The sequence below is a fragment of the Gadus morhua genome, chromosome 4, assembly GCF_902167405.1.
Source record: "Gadus morhua chromosome 4, gadMor3.0, whole genome shotgun sequence".
Lineage (NCBI taxonomy): Eukaryota > Metazoa > Chordata > Actinopteri > Gadiformes > Gadidae > Gadus > Gadus morhua.
This window is the reverse complement of record NC_044051.1, coordinates 38,437,397-38,455,324: the sequence shown is the minus strand read 5'-3', so window position 1 is coordinate 38,455,324 and position 17,928 is coordinate 38,437,397. Positions and strand designations below refer to the sequence as shown.

Sequence of the window (17,928 nt, the reverse complement as noted above, 5' to 3'; positions counted from 1 at the left end):
GTCCCTGGCGAATGGGAAAACCCTGTGTGTCTGTCTGTCTGTCTGTCTGTCTGTCTGTCTGTCTGTCTGTCTGTCTGGATGTGAATGAACGACAGAATGGGAATGAAGGAGAGAACGCGAGTGGAAAAGAACAAGGCGCGAGAGCGACAACAACTGTAAGTGTGCGAGAGGGCATGTGTGCGAGGTTGATCGACCGGGTGCTCGAGTGGGCGAGTGTGAGTGAGTGAGTGAGTGAGTGAGTGAGTGAGTGAGTGAGTGAGTGAGTGAGTGAGTGAGTGAGTGAGTGAGTGAGTGAGTGAGTGAGTGAGTGAGTGAGTGAGTGAGTGAGTGAGTGAGTGAGTGAGTGAGTGAGTGAGAGAGTGAGAGAGTGAGTGAGTGAGTGAGTGAGTGAGTGAGAGAGTGAGTCTTACCTAGCTGCTGCAGTGTGGTGGCCTTCACCTGTGGGGGGAGGTCCTCCGCCTGCAGGAGGCCCTCATACGCCTCCTTGGCGGCACGGTATCTCTTCTGGAGAGAGAGACGGGGAGAGAGACATGAAGAGAGCGAGACCGGAGGAGAGAGAGACCGAGGGAGAGAGGGACAAGAAGAGAGAGGGAACGAGGGAGGGGGAGACGCAGAGAGACAGACTTGAAGAGAGAGAGACGGGGAGAGAGACATGAAGAGAGAGAGACCGAGGGAGAGAGAGACAAGAAGAGAGACAGAGGGAGGGGGAGACACAGAGAGACGGACATGAAGAGAGAGAGACAGAGGGAGAGAGAGACAAGAAGAGAGACAGAGGGAGGGGGAGACGCAGAGAGACGGACAGACATGAAGAGAGACAAAGCGATGGAGAGTCATGGACAGAGACACGGATTCGCAAAGATAGAGAGAGGAATAGGTGAATAAAAACAAGAAGATAAAAAAGAGAAACCGAGAGAGAGAGAGAGGGACAGAGAGAGAGAGAGACAGAGAGACAGAGAGACAGAGAGACAGAGAGAGGGACAGAGACAGAGAGAGGGACAGAGACAGAGACAGAGACAGGTGGAGGGTGATATATCGCCGAGCGAAAGAGAGCACCAGGAGTCGAGAGGGGGATAAATATGAAGAAATGAACATTGATGAGTGCGGAGAGGGAGAGGTGGGGGGGGGCGGTGGTGTGTGACCGGGGGGGGGGGAGGCGGTGGTGTGTGACCGGGGGGGGGGGGGGATCCCTCTGCTGTTGCGTCGCAGCATCACAGCGCGCTCTGTAGTCTCCCCCCATCCGGAGGGGCATTAACCATGCACTACAGACAACCTTTGCACCACCTCTACGTGCCTCACTACCGTCTCCTCGCCACACACACACACACACACACACACACACACACACACACACACACACACACACACACACACACACACACACACACACACACACACACACACACACACACACACACACACACACACACGTCCCTTAAACTTTCAGCCCCTTCACGGATTTCAAACGTGTTCGTAGTTTGACGCTTAAAGCGGAGGTTCCCGTGCGCACGATTACGAGTTTTCCTTAAAGTCCTTTAACAACAAGAACGGCATTAAAAAAAAAAAAAACACATCTGTCATTTTAAAGCCATTCTTAACCTCGTCCTTCTTGACACAAGCAACGTTAAATCTCAATCCATGTCGTCCCGTCGGACGAGGGAAATAAGTGCTGCTTCTACGGCGGAACGCAGCCCCCCGGTCTCCCCCCAGCCCCCCGGTCTCCCCCCAGCCCCCCCGTCTGCCACCAGCCCCCCCGGTCTCCCCCGTCTCCTTAAGAGAGCTAGCGCGCCGCGGCGCTACGTTCGTCTGACACAGCAGAATAGATCAACAAATAAATGAACCCACGTCTCGGAGCTACGGAACGGTGGGGGGGGGGGGGGGGGGTGAGGGTAAGAAGCGCTCAGAGTTACCGCCGCGCTCTCCTGGTAAGAGAGAGCGAGTCAGAGAGAGGGGACCAGCATACAAAAGAGGGGGAGACAGACTTTCTTGTTTCCGTGGCAACCCCAACGAAGGGCCAGATGAGCCTCCCCCTTACCCCCCGCCCCCCACAGACTTCTCAATTTGTCAACACCTGGTCCAAAACAACGCAAGCACACACACACACACACACAATGAGCCAATCCCTGGAATATAAATAGGCTGAGGTGTGATTACACCACGCTACCTTTAATGCTAATGGCTACATGATAACACACACACACACACTTTAGCGAGTGCTATGCTAATATGCCGACAAGGATTGATGGATGAGGGGCTTAGCGTGAAGGAGAGAGAGAGAGAGAAAGAGAAAGAGAAAGAGAGAGAAAGAGAAAGAGAAAGAAACAAGACCATGACAACGACACAGTGACGGGGTCCGGCGGGTTCCTACCTGAATCTCATACAGATGGGCGATGTGGAACTGGACTGTGAGGGCAACACAAGCAGAGGGAGAGACCGGTTAGATGAGGAGCAGACACCTCTCAGCTTCTGGCCAGAGGTTCAGTCTACACAAGAGAAGGCTTTTGGCAAAGTAGGGTGAAAACACCCCAAGAAAGGAACAACAACAGCAACAACAAAAAAACATACTTGCGCACAACCTTAAAAACAAAACCGGAACACCGACCAGAGGAAACGAAAGGCTCTCCCCGGGTAGAGAAAATACAAAACAAGATAAAACAGGGCTGCCCGTGTGGCCGCCGATCTCTAGCGAGGAAGAGGAGGATGAGGAGGAAGAGGAGGAGGAGGTGGTGGTGGTGGCGGCGATGCTGGCACCACCTTTCTTTGTCTGGTGAGCTGCAGTGTCTCTGATCTGAACTGCCTGACTGACTCTCAGCAGAGAGAGCGAGGGAGAGGGAGAGAGAGGGAGAGAGAGGGGCAGAGAGAGAGACACAGAGTGGGAGAGTGAGAGAGCGCAAGGCAGAGAGAGAGGGAGAAAACAGAGTGGGAGAGGAAGAGAGTGAGAGCAAGTGAGGAAGAGATAGAGAGAGAGAGAGAGCGATAGAGAGACCTGTGTGTGTGTGTGTGTGTGTGTGTGTGTGTGTGTGTGTGTGTGTGTGTGTGTGTGTGTGTGTGTGTGTGTGTGTGTGTGTGTGTGTGTGTGTGTGTGTGTGAGAAGGAGGAGACGGGAGTTAGCGTGATGAATAGCAAAAGCAGAGGGTTGCCGACGCGCGCGCGCGTGTGTGTGCGTGCGCACGATTGAGCGAAAAAAGGCTGTTTGTGTGTGAGTGCGTGTGTGTGAGTGTAATGGCTTGTGTTATGGGGCAGAAAGACGAGGAGACAGTGGGGAGGAGGAGGAGGAGGATATTGCCGTCTCCACGGTAACAGGTACCCGGGCAGGGAAGGGAGACGAGAGATGACAGCGGCGTATCAAATCAGAGCTGTAAACCCCCCCCCCCCCCCCCCCCTTCCCCATCTCGTCTGCAGTCTCCCCCTTCGGATCAACCAGAGTGGATAACCGCCGCCATCGCCACCCTCGTCACATGATTAAATGGTGCTGTGTGTGACCGGGGCGGAGAGTACCAGAGGATGCAATGCAGTGCAGGAGGGGTGGAGAAAAAAGCCCATTCAGCCATAAGGATACAACCTAACACACACACACACACACACACACACACACACACACACACACACACACACACACACACACACACACACACACACACACACACACAGTGTCGGCTGCGTAGGGACGGTAAAGTGTGTGGGATCAGTGTTGGAGTCGGTGCGCCCCCGGCTTGGCGTGCAGTTTGAGAGCGGCTGTACGGAGAGGCTCCCGTTCAGCACAGAGACCCATTAGTTCATTGAGTGCTCGCCGGTGTAATTCATCACTTGACATTTCCTTCGATTTGTCGATTGCGTTTGTGGGCAGGCGGCTGTAAAACGTGTGTTGTGTGCAACTTAAGGAGTAAGACGTAAGATGGCATCGTTTCAAGTCGGTTTAGAGTGGGCATAGATTGTTTACAAAAAATTTAACCTTTACATAAAATTACTCAAAGGAAATTCTGAACAGCAGTGGAGAGGGTTGGTAAATGTTATTCTGCTTACTTTCAGCTTTAGACAAAGTGCAGGGGTTTGAGTCAATCAAAGCCAGCTGAAAATGCTGTGGAGAGAAAAGAGGAAAATGCAACGGTCAGTCAAAACAAATTGAAAAACTCAAACACGATGCATCCTCGATTACGATATCATAAATCGACCAGACACTTTGGGGTAGTCCTCCACACTTTTCTAGAGTCGCGACACAACGCATGGACACAAACACACACACACACACACACACACACACACACACACACACACACACACACACACACACACACACACACACACACACACACACACACACACACACACACACACACACACTTTGAATAGCAAAAAAAACAAACGCATACAAAAAATATGTATACGTTTGTTTTTTTTATATACAAAAAAAAAATATTACTCCTCTCAAATGTCTTTCACATTTGTGCTAGAATATATTTCCTGCATAGCACGGATCAATTTGCAGTGGAATATTCCAGCCAATGGGCTCAGAGCAAAGCCATGAACACAGAGGTAGCATTGACAACATTAAAACTAATAACTATATTAAAGTGGTAGTCTCGAAGATTTTCATGTAAAGAAAAGCCTGCTAGGTCACCATCGCCGAATGAGGTAACACAATGGCGATTGAACCACGGACGTAAGCCCGTGCATGAGCAGTCATATGGACGTCACGACCTGGGTGTCCTGTTGCAACAATCACCGCTAATCGCCAAAGAGTACCACCCTGAATTCTCTGTACTGGCCCTTTAAGACAAGGGACACAGAGGGGGGGGGGGGGGGGGGGGGGGGGGGAGGGAGGGGGCGGGGCTGACCTTCAGGCTCGACTCGTAGTCCGTGTTGACCTTGAACATCAGGCCGAGCCGCAGGTGGATCTCCTTTGCTCGGGCAAAGCCCGGGTCGATGTACAACACTTCCTGGAAGGCCTTGATCGCCCTGAGAGAGAGAAAGAGAAAGAGAAAGAGAATCATTAACCACAGATTATTATTTATTTTTTTAAAAGGACTCGATAGTATTGATTAAAAATAACCGAATCACAAACAAAGATAGCCGCTGCATAAAATCGATGGCTCCGACTGCAACTCTGCGGCAAAAGCTAAAGGCAGCCGTTTCTTTACCCGGTGAAATCGATGGATATTATCTGACTGCAGGGGGGGGGGGGGCGAGGGTGTGGAAGAGACCGGTCGATGCGCTCCTTTTATTCCAGTGACCTTAACGTACGGCCCGCCGGATTACTGCTCACGCTCAGGGTCGAGTCCCAAGGAATTCCGGTGAACATCTTATGATCAAACGCAATCTTTAGCGTTCATTCGTGTTTACACCAGCGCTTAAACGATTAGCAGACGATTCTTGCTATGTTAATATATTCAAGGTGGTTGTGATCCGTCGATTCGATTATGTCGGGACATTGGCAGCGTGTAACGTCGAAACTGCTAATACTTGTAGCATCAGAAATGCTAAAGTGCTAATGCTTTCAGAAATGCTACATATACGCTACAGACAATCACAAAATTATCCTAATTAAGAAAATTCAGGGATAGACGTCGGGAATCTAGTTATCTAATAATATATCATAGCCTTAACGATAAATACAAAATGATTAAATTCCGCAAATGCAATGCATCCAATGTACACATTTCATTAATTAACTAATTACAGTAAGGCATCGCCAACAGATACGCTGTGAACGTTGGGGATTCAGAACCACAACATCAAGGCTTTCGGTCCGACCCCCCCCCCCCCCCGCCTCACAGCAGCCCGCCCGCCCAGGCAGGGGGGGGGGGGGGGGGTCTGTACGCATCAGGGGCCGTAATCGTGTCTGCAGCACACATCGGCCATCGTTCTCGAGCCAAGGACTTTCGTTCCGAGCCAGGGGGGTTCATTTGTACGGTCGGCCAAGAGCCTGGCAGACCCCGCTGCCGCACTGTTGCCATGGAAACCCCCCCCCCCCAATGCCGATTACGCCCGCGGGCATTCCGCACATTGTGCAATAAGTAAGGCATTTGGTTTTTGGGTGCTTTTAATTGAGTGGGGACGCGCTCCCTTGGCACGGCTCACGATGAAAACTGTTTAAAATGCTCCGATGTCATTTGTGTAACCTCAATATTAAAAAAAATGGGAGAATTTGAGCAAAGTGCAACTGATTGATGTTGTAGGACCCCTTTTAATCATTATTTTTAGAACTTCGGTCAAACAACTCATTCTCTGTACAGTCGGAAGTGAATACACTATTAATAACTATTGTATTACCTGACATTTTTTGATCAATAAAAATAATCTAGATATTCTGTTGGGGCTTCTTACATTTTGGTGGGTGCTCCTACAATTTTACTGGTGTGGCTTACATTTTGTTACATTACATTTACATGTGTTGGCATGTTTAAAACATGCCAGAGCGGCAATGTCATGGCACTCACCACTGGAAGGCATTGTAGTGGAAGTACACCATGCCTAGTCCATAGAGAAAGGCTGCATTCTGGGGGAGGGACAGAATCAAAAGGGCGTTAGCCAACATGCTATAACAGCGCAAATCATACCAGACTCACGCATGCACAAAAATGACATTCTGTAGATGAGCCTAGAGGATAGATCCATGTAACGACAGCTACATAAATAATAATCTGCAGCAAGGGTTCAGATGAATATAAATAATTTAAAATAAATAAATACAAATAATATACAACAACTGTAGCTAGGATAAGACGCTACACAATGCCAAGTCCTATTTTTAAGCTCCAGGGCAAACAACATAAATTAAGAGCGTAATTAAGTGCCCGTCACTGTATTCAAATTCAAAAGGTGGTTATTTTTTTGCCTGGTTCAGCGAATGCAGCGACCGCAGCGCATCAATACCAGGGAGAAGGTGCTCTGGAACCGCCCCATAACGAAACTGAGAAGCCACAGTGCCCACCAGACCAGATAGCGTGGCACATTACGTACAACTCCATGTGTGAGGAGGTGGTGATAGTGATGGTGGTGCATCAGAATTGCTGTGGCTGAGTGTGTGTCTTTGTGTCTTTTTCAGTGTGTGTGTGCGTCTGTGTTTTTGTGTGGTGTGCGTGTCTTTGTGTCTGTGCGTTGGTATGTATGTTTTTTGTGTCTTTGTGTTGGTGTGTATTTTTGTGTGGCTGTTGGTGTCTTTTTGTGGCTGTGTGTTGGTGTGGGTCTTTTTGTGTGCGTGTTGGCGTGTCTTTTTGTGACTGTATGATGGTTTGTGTCTTTTTGTGACCATGTGTTGGAGTGTGTGTCTTTCTGTTTCTGTGTGTTGACGTCTGTGTGTGTGCGTATGTCTTGTAGTGTCCGTGTATTGGTGTGCGTGTCTCTATGTGTCTGTGTATTGGCGTGCGTGTCTCTTTTGTGTCCGTGTGTCGTCATGCGTGTCTTTGTGTGTGTGTGTTCGTGTGTGCCTACCTTCCAGTAGTCCGACTGTAAACTGTAGTACCTCTGGTATGCGGATAATGCTGAAACAAGGAGGAAAGAAGACTATAAGGCTGTGTGATTTCAGGCAGGGAAGCATGTCCTAGGGGAATGCTGCCACAGCCACAGTAAAATCACATTACAATAGAATATATAGTAGGCAAGTCATTCACATCGAAACCCTTCAAACATGGAATGCATCTGCAAATGCTATAGAGACCCAGGAAGAATACATTTACATTTTATATTTAGTTATTGATTCAAGATTATGTCAAACTATAAACCAACATTTAAATAGCAAATTAAAAAGATTAATAGTGTACGTTTTGGGTTCATACATTTACAATTATTCAGAATTTAATTGAAAAAAATGGCATTTAAATGTCAATGCAATCAATATTATTATGAATGTACTCCAAGTCGCTTGCGATTAAAAAAAAACCACAAATGTCTAAATACTCAAAGTTCCTAACAGACGTGTTCACAGAGGAGTCATCATAGGGCAACAGGTGTCCCTCATCACACTGATTATGGGTCTGCTCCCTTTATAGACCAGGGCGTAGTGCTAGACTCAACTAGTCAAGGTAAGTCCACGGCTGTGCTTTGGTACACCTCAGTGGCAGACCAAGCTTATTATTGCCATTAACAAAAGCGGATGAAATTATGAAAACTAGTTGTGAAAATAGATAAAATAAAAAACATACATAAAATAAAAACGATAATTAATTGAAACTAAACTGATATTTTTAAAGTCTTCTTGTGGACGGTTCCTCGGTCATTTTTACATCTAAAACAGATTATTCTTAAAAAATACTTTTCCTGACCTTTTTCAATCCCTCCCCTGACTTGAAACTAATAAGATCTAAAACCAAGCTTTTTTCAGAAGCTATAAATGAAAGCAAACCGGCTTTAAAAAAAGAAAACTGAGCAGAGGGATAATCAGTGTTAGGAGAGACACCTGTGAATGCTCTGCCATGACCCCGTGACCTGCTTTAAGGGTCTGTCGTCCCCCACCAGGTGTTAGGGCCACACGGGGGTGTGTTCAAGTGATGGTCGCATGGTCAGAACATGGCTCGTTAGGTCACCCAAACAGCTGGCTAACGGATGGTTAAATACTCAGGGCAGGTGAGGAGCCAGGGAGAGAACAAGAACGGATAGGAGCAGGAATCATGAGGAGGAGAGGGAGGAAGAGGAGGAGGAGGTAATGGGGACAGTTGAGGAGGAAAGGTAGAAGAGACAGTTGAGGGGGAGGGAGAGAGGAGACAATTGAGGAGGAGACATTTGAGGACGTGAGGTAGAGGAGACAGGAACGAGGAGGTTGGGGAGAAGTAGAGGAGAGAGAGGTGGAGAAGTAGGGGAGAGCCAGGAGGAGGGGGAGAAGAGGAGGAGAAGTAGGGGAGAGCCAGGAGGAGGGGGAGAAGAGGAGGAGGAGAAGTAGGGGAGAGCCAGGAGGAGGGGGAGAAGAGGAGGAGGAGAAGTAGGGGAGAGCCAGGAGGAGGGGGAGAAGAGGAGGAGGAGAAGTAGGGGAGAGAGAGGTGGAGAAGTAGGGGAGAGCCAGGAGGAGGGGGAGAAGAGGAGGAGAAGTAGGGGAGAGCCAGGAGGAGGGGGAGAAGAGGAGGAGGAGAAGTAGGGGAGAGCCAGGAGGAGGGGGAGAAGAGGAGGAGGAGAAGTAGGGGAGAGCCAGGAGGAGGGGGAGAAGAGGAGGAGGAGAAGTAGGGGAGAGAGAGGTGGAGAAGTAGGGGAGAGCCAGGAGGAGGGGGAGAAGAGGAGGAGGAGAAGTAGGGGAGAGCCAGGAGGAGGGGGAGAAGAGGAGGAGGAGAAGTAGGGGAGAGCCAGGAGGAGGGGAAGAGCGAGCAGGAGGAGAGCGAGGAGGAGGAGGAGTAGAGGACAGCGAGGAGGAGGAGAGCGAGGAGGAGGAGGAGGAAGAGGAGGAGTAGAGGAGAGCGAGGAGGAGGAGAGCGAGGAGGAGGAGAGCGAGGAGGAGAGCGAGGAGGAGGAGGAGAAGTAGAGGAGAGCGAGGAGGAGGAGGAGAGCGAGGAGGTGAAGGAGGAGAGCGAGGAGGAGGAGGAGGAGGAGGAGGAGAGCGAGGAGGAGGAGGAGAGCGAGGAGGAGGAGGAGGAGGAGGAGGAGGAGGAGGAGGAGGAGGAGGAGAGCGAGGAGGAGGAGGAGGAGGAGGAGGAGGAGGAGGAGGAGGAGACAGAGGGAGAGGAGGGGTAGCCAAGAGAGAGGAGGAGGAGGTAGAGGAGACCGAGAGCAGAGACAGGAGGAAGAGGAAGACAAGGACGAGGAGACGGAGGAGGAGGAGCAGCCGTAGAGAGGGGGCGGTCCCGACTCACCTTTGGGGTAGTCCTCGAGGAGGAGGTTGAAGTGTCCCAGCTGGCAGAAGACCTCCGGCTCCACCTTGCCCTCGGCCTTCAGGATGAGAGAGTCGTAGCAGCGCACCGCCTGCCGAGACACGCACAGCGACAGTGTGTGAGTGTGGGACACACACCCACACACGCACACACACACACACACACACACAGCAACGCAACAATACAAGTGAAACTCAAATAAATGTAGATATGGGACGAAAATGGACAGTCTGAGAGGAGGAAACGCTTGATCGAACTGAAACAACTATACCCCAACATCTAAAAAGGAGCATGTCATATAATTAGCCACAGCTGTAGGGGGTAGCGATGGAGAACTGAGTCAAACAACAACAAGGTTTCCACAGCAAACACATCAGATAATTCCGTAAGCTTGCCAAGAACCACAAATTCCTTAACAACTGTTTCCAACTAAAATGTGCCAAGACAGCGCCCTCAAGGAAAGAGACTCGCAATTTAAATCAATGAAGGTAAACTCTTGGTAATGCTAAATATTGAATCGTTATTAAGCAAACAACTTCTTTCAACGAACAAGGGCTCAATAGAATTGATTAAAAACAACAACGATCACAAACAAAGTTGCCGCCAAATAAAATCGAGTACTCCGACTCAGTCTGACGGTACACAAATCAAAGTTGACCCACAGAACCTAACTACTATGATACCCTATGACCTTCAACCACCTTTCAGGCTGATGGTGACCCCAGACCCAGATGGGGTCTTGCATGCAAACTACTGAAATGTTACTTGCATACCAACATCTCAACAACTAATACCGATCGCCATCATGATCTCCTCCAACTACTCCCACTATAACGAGACAGGGAGAGTTCAGCCCTCATATCCTGTTTTACATGGAAACGCGCCATCAGCAAGGACATCCGTCCAGAAAAAAAACTCAGACGGCAGATTTGCATTAACCAATCTGACACTTGGCTCCTCGTTATGCATCCTGGGGTCGACCCAGGAACAATTCATTTTTCACAGATATTCCTACTTTTGGGATCAATTGCAGCTAGTTGGTGTGATCGGATTGAACAAGGAACGAAAAAAAAAGTCTAGTTTACCATGTAGTTATATTTTATCCAATTGCAGTTCTTTAATTACTTAGGGTTGTTAATTCAACTTGTGAAACAACGTACACATGTTATTAATAGTGCAGTGCCCAGTGGATGGATTGATTGATTGATTGATTGATTAGATATTAACACGTTTGCAAGCCAGCATGTTATTTGATATTATGGGTTCTTGCTCTGGGACAAACCAAAACAAGGCATTGCCAGGAGGAATCGAGGGATTGAACCAGCAACCATCCAGTCTGACAAGTCTCTAGCTGCTGAGGCACGACTGTTCCAAAGTCAGTTCAGTCTAGATTTGACTCAAACACCTAGGGTGCTTGACTCCCAAGTCAAAGAGGTACGGTGTTTGATCCCCGACGTCCACAGCTTAACTGCAGTTATCCTGTTAACCTGCTCCTTAACGGCGACGGGTCTGAATTCATTCACCTTGATCGCGTCGCGTGAAAGTGTCTCTGGAATGGCAAGGGCTCAAGAAGACCGACAGCCACACCCACACACACACACACACACAAAAACAACTCCACACACACACACTCATCTACACACACACACACGTGCCTGACAGAAACCAAAGCCCTTGCGCAATCACGCCGTTGACAGAAATCAGGTAGCGGGCCCCGACAGCCGTGCTTGTTGACCTTCGCCGTCTGGTCTCAGACAATACGGCTCACTCGACACCGCGGTTGAAACGGGAGACGCGGCGTCGACTGTTTGACTTGGCTCACTCCTCCGACGCTGGTTAGCACATTCCGTAGGAGAGCTGTGCGCCATAAGGACATAAATCAACGCTCACAGACTGGTCGGGCCGTGCGTCAGATGAACAACGACGACGAGAGCGCGGGTTTACTGATCCCCCGGCTGAAACAAGGTCGTGAAATTATCTCAACGTTGGCCGTCTTTACTGCCACGCCGCCGTCGGGAGCAGCCGATCAACACATCTAAAGTCGATGTTGTATTAGGCCCGGAATAAACTCAGTCCACTCCGAGGAGGAGGCGAAAGGAACACGAGGAGTGCTGAGCAGACAATAATGCGCAGCACTTGGAACAAAACATTGCTTGAAAAAGACACCCAGTAGAGAGAGTGAGTGACAGTGACAGAGTGACAGAGTGAGAGACAGAGTGAGAGACAGACAGAGTGACAGAGTGAGAGACAGAGTGAGAGACAGACAGACAGAGTGAGAGACAGACAGACAGAGTGAGAGACAGAGTGAGTGACAGAGTGAGTGACAGAGTGAGAGACAGAGTGAGAGACAGAGTGAAAGACAGACAGAGTGAGTGACAGAGTGACAGACAGACAAGTATTAGAATTTCCCAGGTCTCTCCTTATCGACTGCTCTGGGCCATCATTATGACACAGCCTCCATCAGCCTATGCCCCCGGTACAGTTTGACTTCCTGCTTTTTGGCCTTGGTGCTTCTCCAAACCTGACCACGGACACGTGGTGTGCCCGTGGTTGCCCTCGGTGCTTCTCCAAACCCAACGGTCCAACTATGTTATATCAGAAGAGAGGGGGGGGGGACGGCACAGAGCCTGGCCCAACCACTGCAAAGGGCGGAGCCTCTCCCAGTTTCCTGGTTTGTTGCGGCGATACTTTCTGCCGAAGAATACTGAAACTTTATTATTATTATTATTATTATTATTATTACTATAGTTGATAGGCAAGAAGTTGTTGTTTTCATTACAGTTTACTTCTGCGAGTGGATTTTCTTGCAGAATCGCGCACTTACGCTTCACGTTTCCAGCGACATGACGCCCCGAATTGGACGACATGCCTACTTTAGATTCCAATCTTGAGAATGCTTCGTTAGACTACTCCAAACCAGACATCATCAGATGGTGTGTCCTCCCTCAGCTCAATGTCCTCAACAGCTTGGGTAGACAATAAATCCTCCAGTTGTCCACACGCCAAAGAGTATCTTACTAATATACAACCACTAGACCATCATGAAAAATATAATTTTCATATACACAACATATGGCATTCAATGGTCAAATGGACTGCATTTGTACAGTGCTTTTCTATCCAATGGCCTCTCTAAGCGCTTTACAATATTGCCTTACATTCACCCATTCATTCACACAATCACACACCGACGGCGGTGTCAGCCATGCAGGGCGACAGCCAGCTTTTCGGGAGCAGTCAGGGTGAGGTGTCTCGCTCAGGGACTCCTCGACACTCACAGCTAGGAGGAGCCGGGGATCGAACTATCGACTCTCCGGTTACCAGCCTACCCGCTCTACCTCCTGAGCCACATGCCGCCCCCGGCATTTGAAATAAAAAAGGCCCAACCGTGTTCCCTGGGCACGGAAAACTAAAGAGCGGCGAGTCAAAATGAATTGCGTCTAGGACCCGTAACCTCCGCACTAAACTAGACCTTTGTCTGGGCTTATGAGCTCACCGATGGACATACTACTTCGAGGGGCCGCAGAGCGAGGGGGACATGGTGGCAAGAGGCCGCAGCCCTCCGCCAGCAGCTGCTGTAGCACATCACACCAAGGGGGCCGCGGGTTCGATTCCCCAACGCACATGGAGGGGCCGTGAAGACGCCACATGCGCGAGCCACTTGTGGCAGTGAACACACACACACAAACCACTTGTGGCAGTGAACACACAAACCACTTGTGGCAGTGAACACACACACTCCACTTGTGGCAGTGAACACACACACTCCACTTGTGGCAGTGAACACACAAACACACACACTCCACTTGTGGCAGGGAACACACACACACACACACACACACTCCACTTGAGGCAGTGAACACACACACACAACACTTGTGGCAGTGAACACACTCAAACACCCAAGTTGTGGCAGTGAACACACACACAAACACACCACAAGTGGCAGCAACATTGCACACAAACACACTTCTTTCCCTCATGGAGGGGGAGAGTTGTGGCGCAAGGCCGCTCTGTTGCGTTAACACAGCGGAGAGGAGGAAGACTCTCTCGCTCTTCCTCCTCTTTGAGCAGCGATGCCAAGTTGATGGGGGGGAATGATGCGGTTTTGGATTAAACGGCCGCCTGGGAACACTGGGAATATTGTCGCTTGGCGGCCTGAGGATAACCATTAGCAGCCTGTTGACAACTTATAAAAAGAAAAAAACCTAGACCCCATAAATTTGCTCCCAGCCGATGCTGCTCCAAACTGTGGGTCAGGACCAAATTTTTTGGTCCCAGGGTATCAGTCAGATATCTCTCTCACACACACACACACACACACACACACACACACACACACACACACACACACACACACACACACACACACACACACACACACACACACACACACACACACACACACACACACACACACACACACACAGTTTGGGTCCCTAGAAGAAATGTTTCATAACCCCGGTGCCGAGCAAAAAATATCCCTAAATTTAAGTATAGTTCATCAGAAGTAATAGAAAAGAATAGATTCACACCTGCCCTACTCATCAGATAAGCAGAAGTCTATTGAACTGTTAAATTGATTATTTCAGCAGCAGTGATATGAACTATGGGCTCATTTCAGGAATAATGCTAGCAAGAGAAGGTGAGATGGAACGATGTGCCACAAGTTGACATGTTAGAATATCACAAGATAATTGCATTGTTATGCAACAAGCATTCATGTTGATTGGCAAGGTATTGATTTCATCAATTACTTTTTAAGCCCAAGTGATTACATAAAAGTAGCTAAACGCATCACAGAACAATGTAATCAAATGCATCATTATCATTAAGGAAAGGTTTTTTGCTATTTAATAATTCAAATCTTCTTGCAAGTGCTCAGCTAGACCAGATTGGCCATAGCAGCCTTCCATGATTACATTGAACTTACACAAACCCAGAAGCAGTATGTTCTCACAAGGCTGAGTGTTTCATCAAAGGGGGGAGGGGCCAGGATGGGTGATTGACAGAACAGCTGAATGGCTGTGGGGTGGGGGGGGGATTGTTGACATGTCTGGCAATAAAATGAACAGCCACAACAGTGTGTGGCAGCTGCATGCATTTGGCCCGGCCTGTGGTGTCTGGCTGGACCAGAGGAAGGAAAAAACAAAAGAACAGTGACAGTCCGTTTTTCATTACAGGCGGGACGGTGTCGAAAGCACTGCAGACACGATGGGGCCAGGCAGATTCCCAGAGGGACAATTAGACCAGGAATGTTTTGGAGCACATCAAACGAACGAATGTTGGTTGACCGACGTTTAGTTGTTTTATCGTGTATTACGCGATACTAAAACCATTGTTAAAGCTTGACACGTTTGCGCGATTGAAATGGTTGTTGCGCTCGATCGTACTGATGACAGACGTTTAGGATACACAATGTTATTGAGCTTGCTAGCCCATGTTCACCGGTCAGAGAGCAACAGTAGATTCTAACGCAGCCATGCACTGGAGTTGCGTATGGAACGATATGAAACCACAGTTGACTGCTTTTCCAGACAGATAAGCTTGTTCCCGTTTCGCTCCCTATATTCATTTTTTGACTCCTCCCCAAAAAGTTTTTCAACTTAGTGTTTCGACTAATGGCTTCTCTCCGACAAAAATGTATTTTGAGATGGTGTAATCGTTCGACCAATTAGCTCCATGCTAATTATTCCCAATGAATAATTCATTAAAATCGCTGTATTTAAGTGTATCGCACTAATATTCAATTGTAGGATGGATAATGCCACGCATGATAATGACATGATAATGATCATCCGCCAATGGCTGGTGTCAGGTGGTCATCTTGGACCGCTGCATCACTAGGTCTGTACACATTTAGTTTGGGGTTGTTAAAATCCACAAGATATGAGAACAACAAGTTTCACAATTAAATTAATCTAGAAACGCACATGATCTCACTTATTAACCTCGATCAATAGCTGTCGAGTGACCGATATCAAACTAGACATTTATGGATGTGGCTAGAGAGCGAATCACTTGACCCAGGGCTGTCTTAACAGTGAACCAGGAGATACATGGGTGAGGATAGGGGGTAATGGTGAAACAGCGCTACGAACACACGGCCAACCAGTGCAGACATGAGGCTGCCACTCAAAGCAATTACAAACAGAAACAGCAGTCCAAAAAAAAAAAAGTGCAAGAAAATTGTGAAATCACACCTAGTAATGTAATGGATACAGTTTAGTGTAGCAGCCAGGAGGGTGTTGAAAAGCTGATCACATCCTACAAGTTTGATCCAGACGGGAGACTCAGACTGAGACGGGCAGCAGTTCTAGACACCAACATGCGGATTCCTCCAGGAACTACCAGCAGGGTAGACTCATCATAGACCACCCCTACACCCCGCGGAACCTCTCGTCTGTGGGTCGGCTTAGGAGGTAGAGCGGTTGTCTTGTAACCGAAAGGTTGCTAATTCGATCCCCAGCTCCCCCTAGCTGAGTGTTGATGTGTCCCTGAGCAAGACACCTAACCCTAACTGCTCCCGACGAGCTGGCTGTCGCCTTGCATGGTTGACTCTGCCGTCGGTGTGTCAATGTGTTATCATGTAAATGCCCTAATTGTAATTGAATGCGAGTCATAGTGATGCACCTGGGTACTTTTCAGGGACTTAATGCCGGACTCTCATATTGTTATCATGTGCTATTAACCATGACCGGTCATGGTTAATAGAAAAAAAAACTTCTTGTCGGATGCTAAGCTGGGTCACCATGACTTAAAATGGCACGCTGAATGTGAACAACATGCTTTTGGAGGCCCACAGATGAAAGGCAATGTAATAACCTAATAATCATGAGCAATTCATTTGAATGTGTGCTTTTGAAGTCTTGAGTATCCCCAATGTTATGTTCCAAAATAAAATGTACACCCTAGCCTAATGCAACCCAATCTCTCTGACATTCATTTAGAGTGTTATTTTCGAGAACAATCTTCAGTCTTTTGAACTACTTCATACATTCACTAAGGTTAACAACACAGCTTTGTAATAGATATACAATTTGAATACATTAGGCTAGCCTAATAATCTGGAACACATTCATCCGAGAACTGCACAACTCATATTTAAAACATTGGTCAGTGATCTGACCAATGTCAACAACCATGTCCCTAAAAGAAGGATCTGGAAGATGTAGGCATATATCTAAAGACTCAACATCAGCCATAACTTCCTTCTCTTTGGTCTTTGTCGAGTTATTTCTCGAGTTGTCGATTAAGTTATTCAACGGCACAGTTTCAGTTGATTACAATTAAAAATCCCCCTCGATAGAGAAACAACCACAATACACAGAGAAGGAAAGGTATTGTGGCCACATCAAAAGGGCAAGCATCATCATGCCACATTGGTCTGTCTCACCACCTTGCATTTTTGTACGCTTGTCGACCTCAAAATGTCACTCAAGGATTGTAATCAGCATTTCAGCAATTAAAATTGCGCATTCGCAATGCCTAGACAAGGACACAGACAAAATGCTACAGACATCTCTTCACAGAGCAAGGAGCAGCACTTTCCATTGGCTCCGCGCGTACTCTGTGTCAGAGCATTAAAAACCAAAACAAGACAACCTGCCATTTACCCAGGGGGTCTCTACCTTGCATTGCCTACAGTACAACTACAGTATTAAACCGTGTGGACGCCACAAGCATTAGACACACACCTGTACGTCAAAACAATCACTCACTGCCACCGGTTATGAATGAATGGCGACAGAGACATAAATCCAAAACGACCAACAAGAATTGAGAGTTACACACTGTCTGCTTCAAAGGCAGCTTCATGCAAACAAAGATGCACCAGTGACAAAAAGAAAAATAGCAACTTTAGGATCTGCTGGTCAGCTTGGCATTCTGGGTAGAAATGTCCAAATGACACACACACTATAGACATGTGCAACAGCCACACACACTACAACACACACGTACAATAGCCACACACGTATAATAGACACATGTACAATAGACACACGAACAATAGCCACACATGTACAATACACACACGTTGCAATGTGTAGGTAGGCCCATAACGCTTTCAATACATTGAACGGTCGTTGTATCCCCTATGACGGCCCAACCACTGCCAAGCGCTTTTGTCTGACAACTC

General features: G+C 48.1%; 1 protein-coding gene across 5 annotated transcripts in view; it reads right to left on the bottom strand.

Moving 5' to 3' along the window:
• Window positions 1–17,928, bottom strand: part of LOC115541949 (histone demethylase UTY) — a 42,755-nt gene that overhangs the window by 22,782 nt on the left and 2,045 nt on the right. For 2 of the 5 annotated variants that reach the window (XM_030353912.1, XM_030353913.1), the window contains exons 3-9: window positions 9,771–9,879; window positions 7,429–7,478; window positions 6,435–6,493; window positions 4,833–4,953; window positions 4,021–4,075; window positions 2,366–2,400; window positions 411–504 (exon numbers count right to left, since the gene is read on the bottom strand). In XM_030353912.1, coding sequence (XP_030209772.1) covers window positions 411–504; window positions 2,366–2,400; window positions 4,021–4,075; window positions 4,833–4,953; window positions 6,435–6,493; window positions 7,429–7,478; window positions 9,771–9,879 — 523 coding nt within the window. Of the gene's footprint in view, window positions 1–410; window positions 505–2,365; window positions 2,401–2,562; window positions 2,830–4,020; window positions 4,076–4,832; window positions 4,954–6,434; window positions 6,494–7,428; window positions 7,479–9,770; window positions 9,880–17,928 lie in introns of those variants that run through there. The other 3 variants (XM_030353916.1, XM_030353914.1, XM_030353915.1) reach the window with 3 other exon arrangements.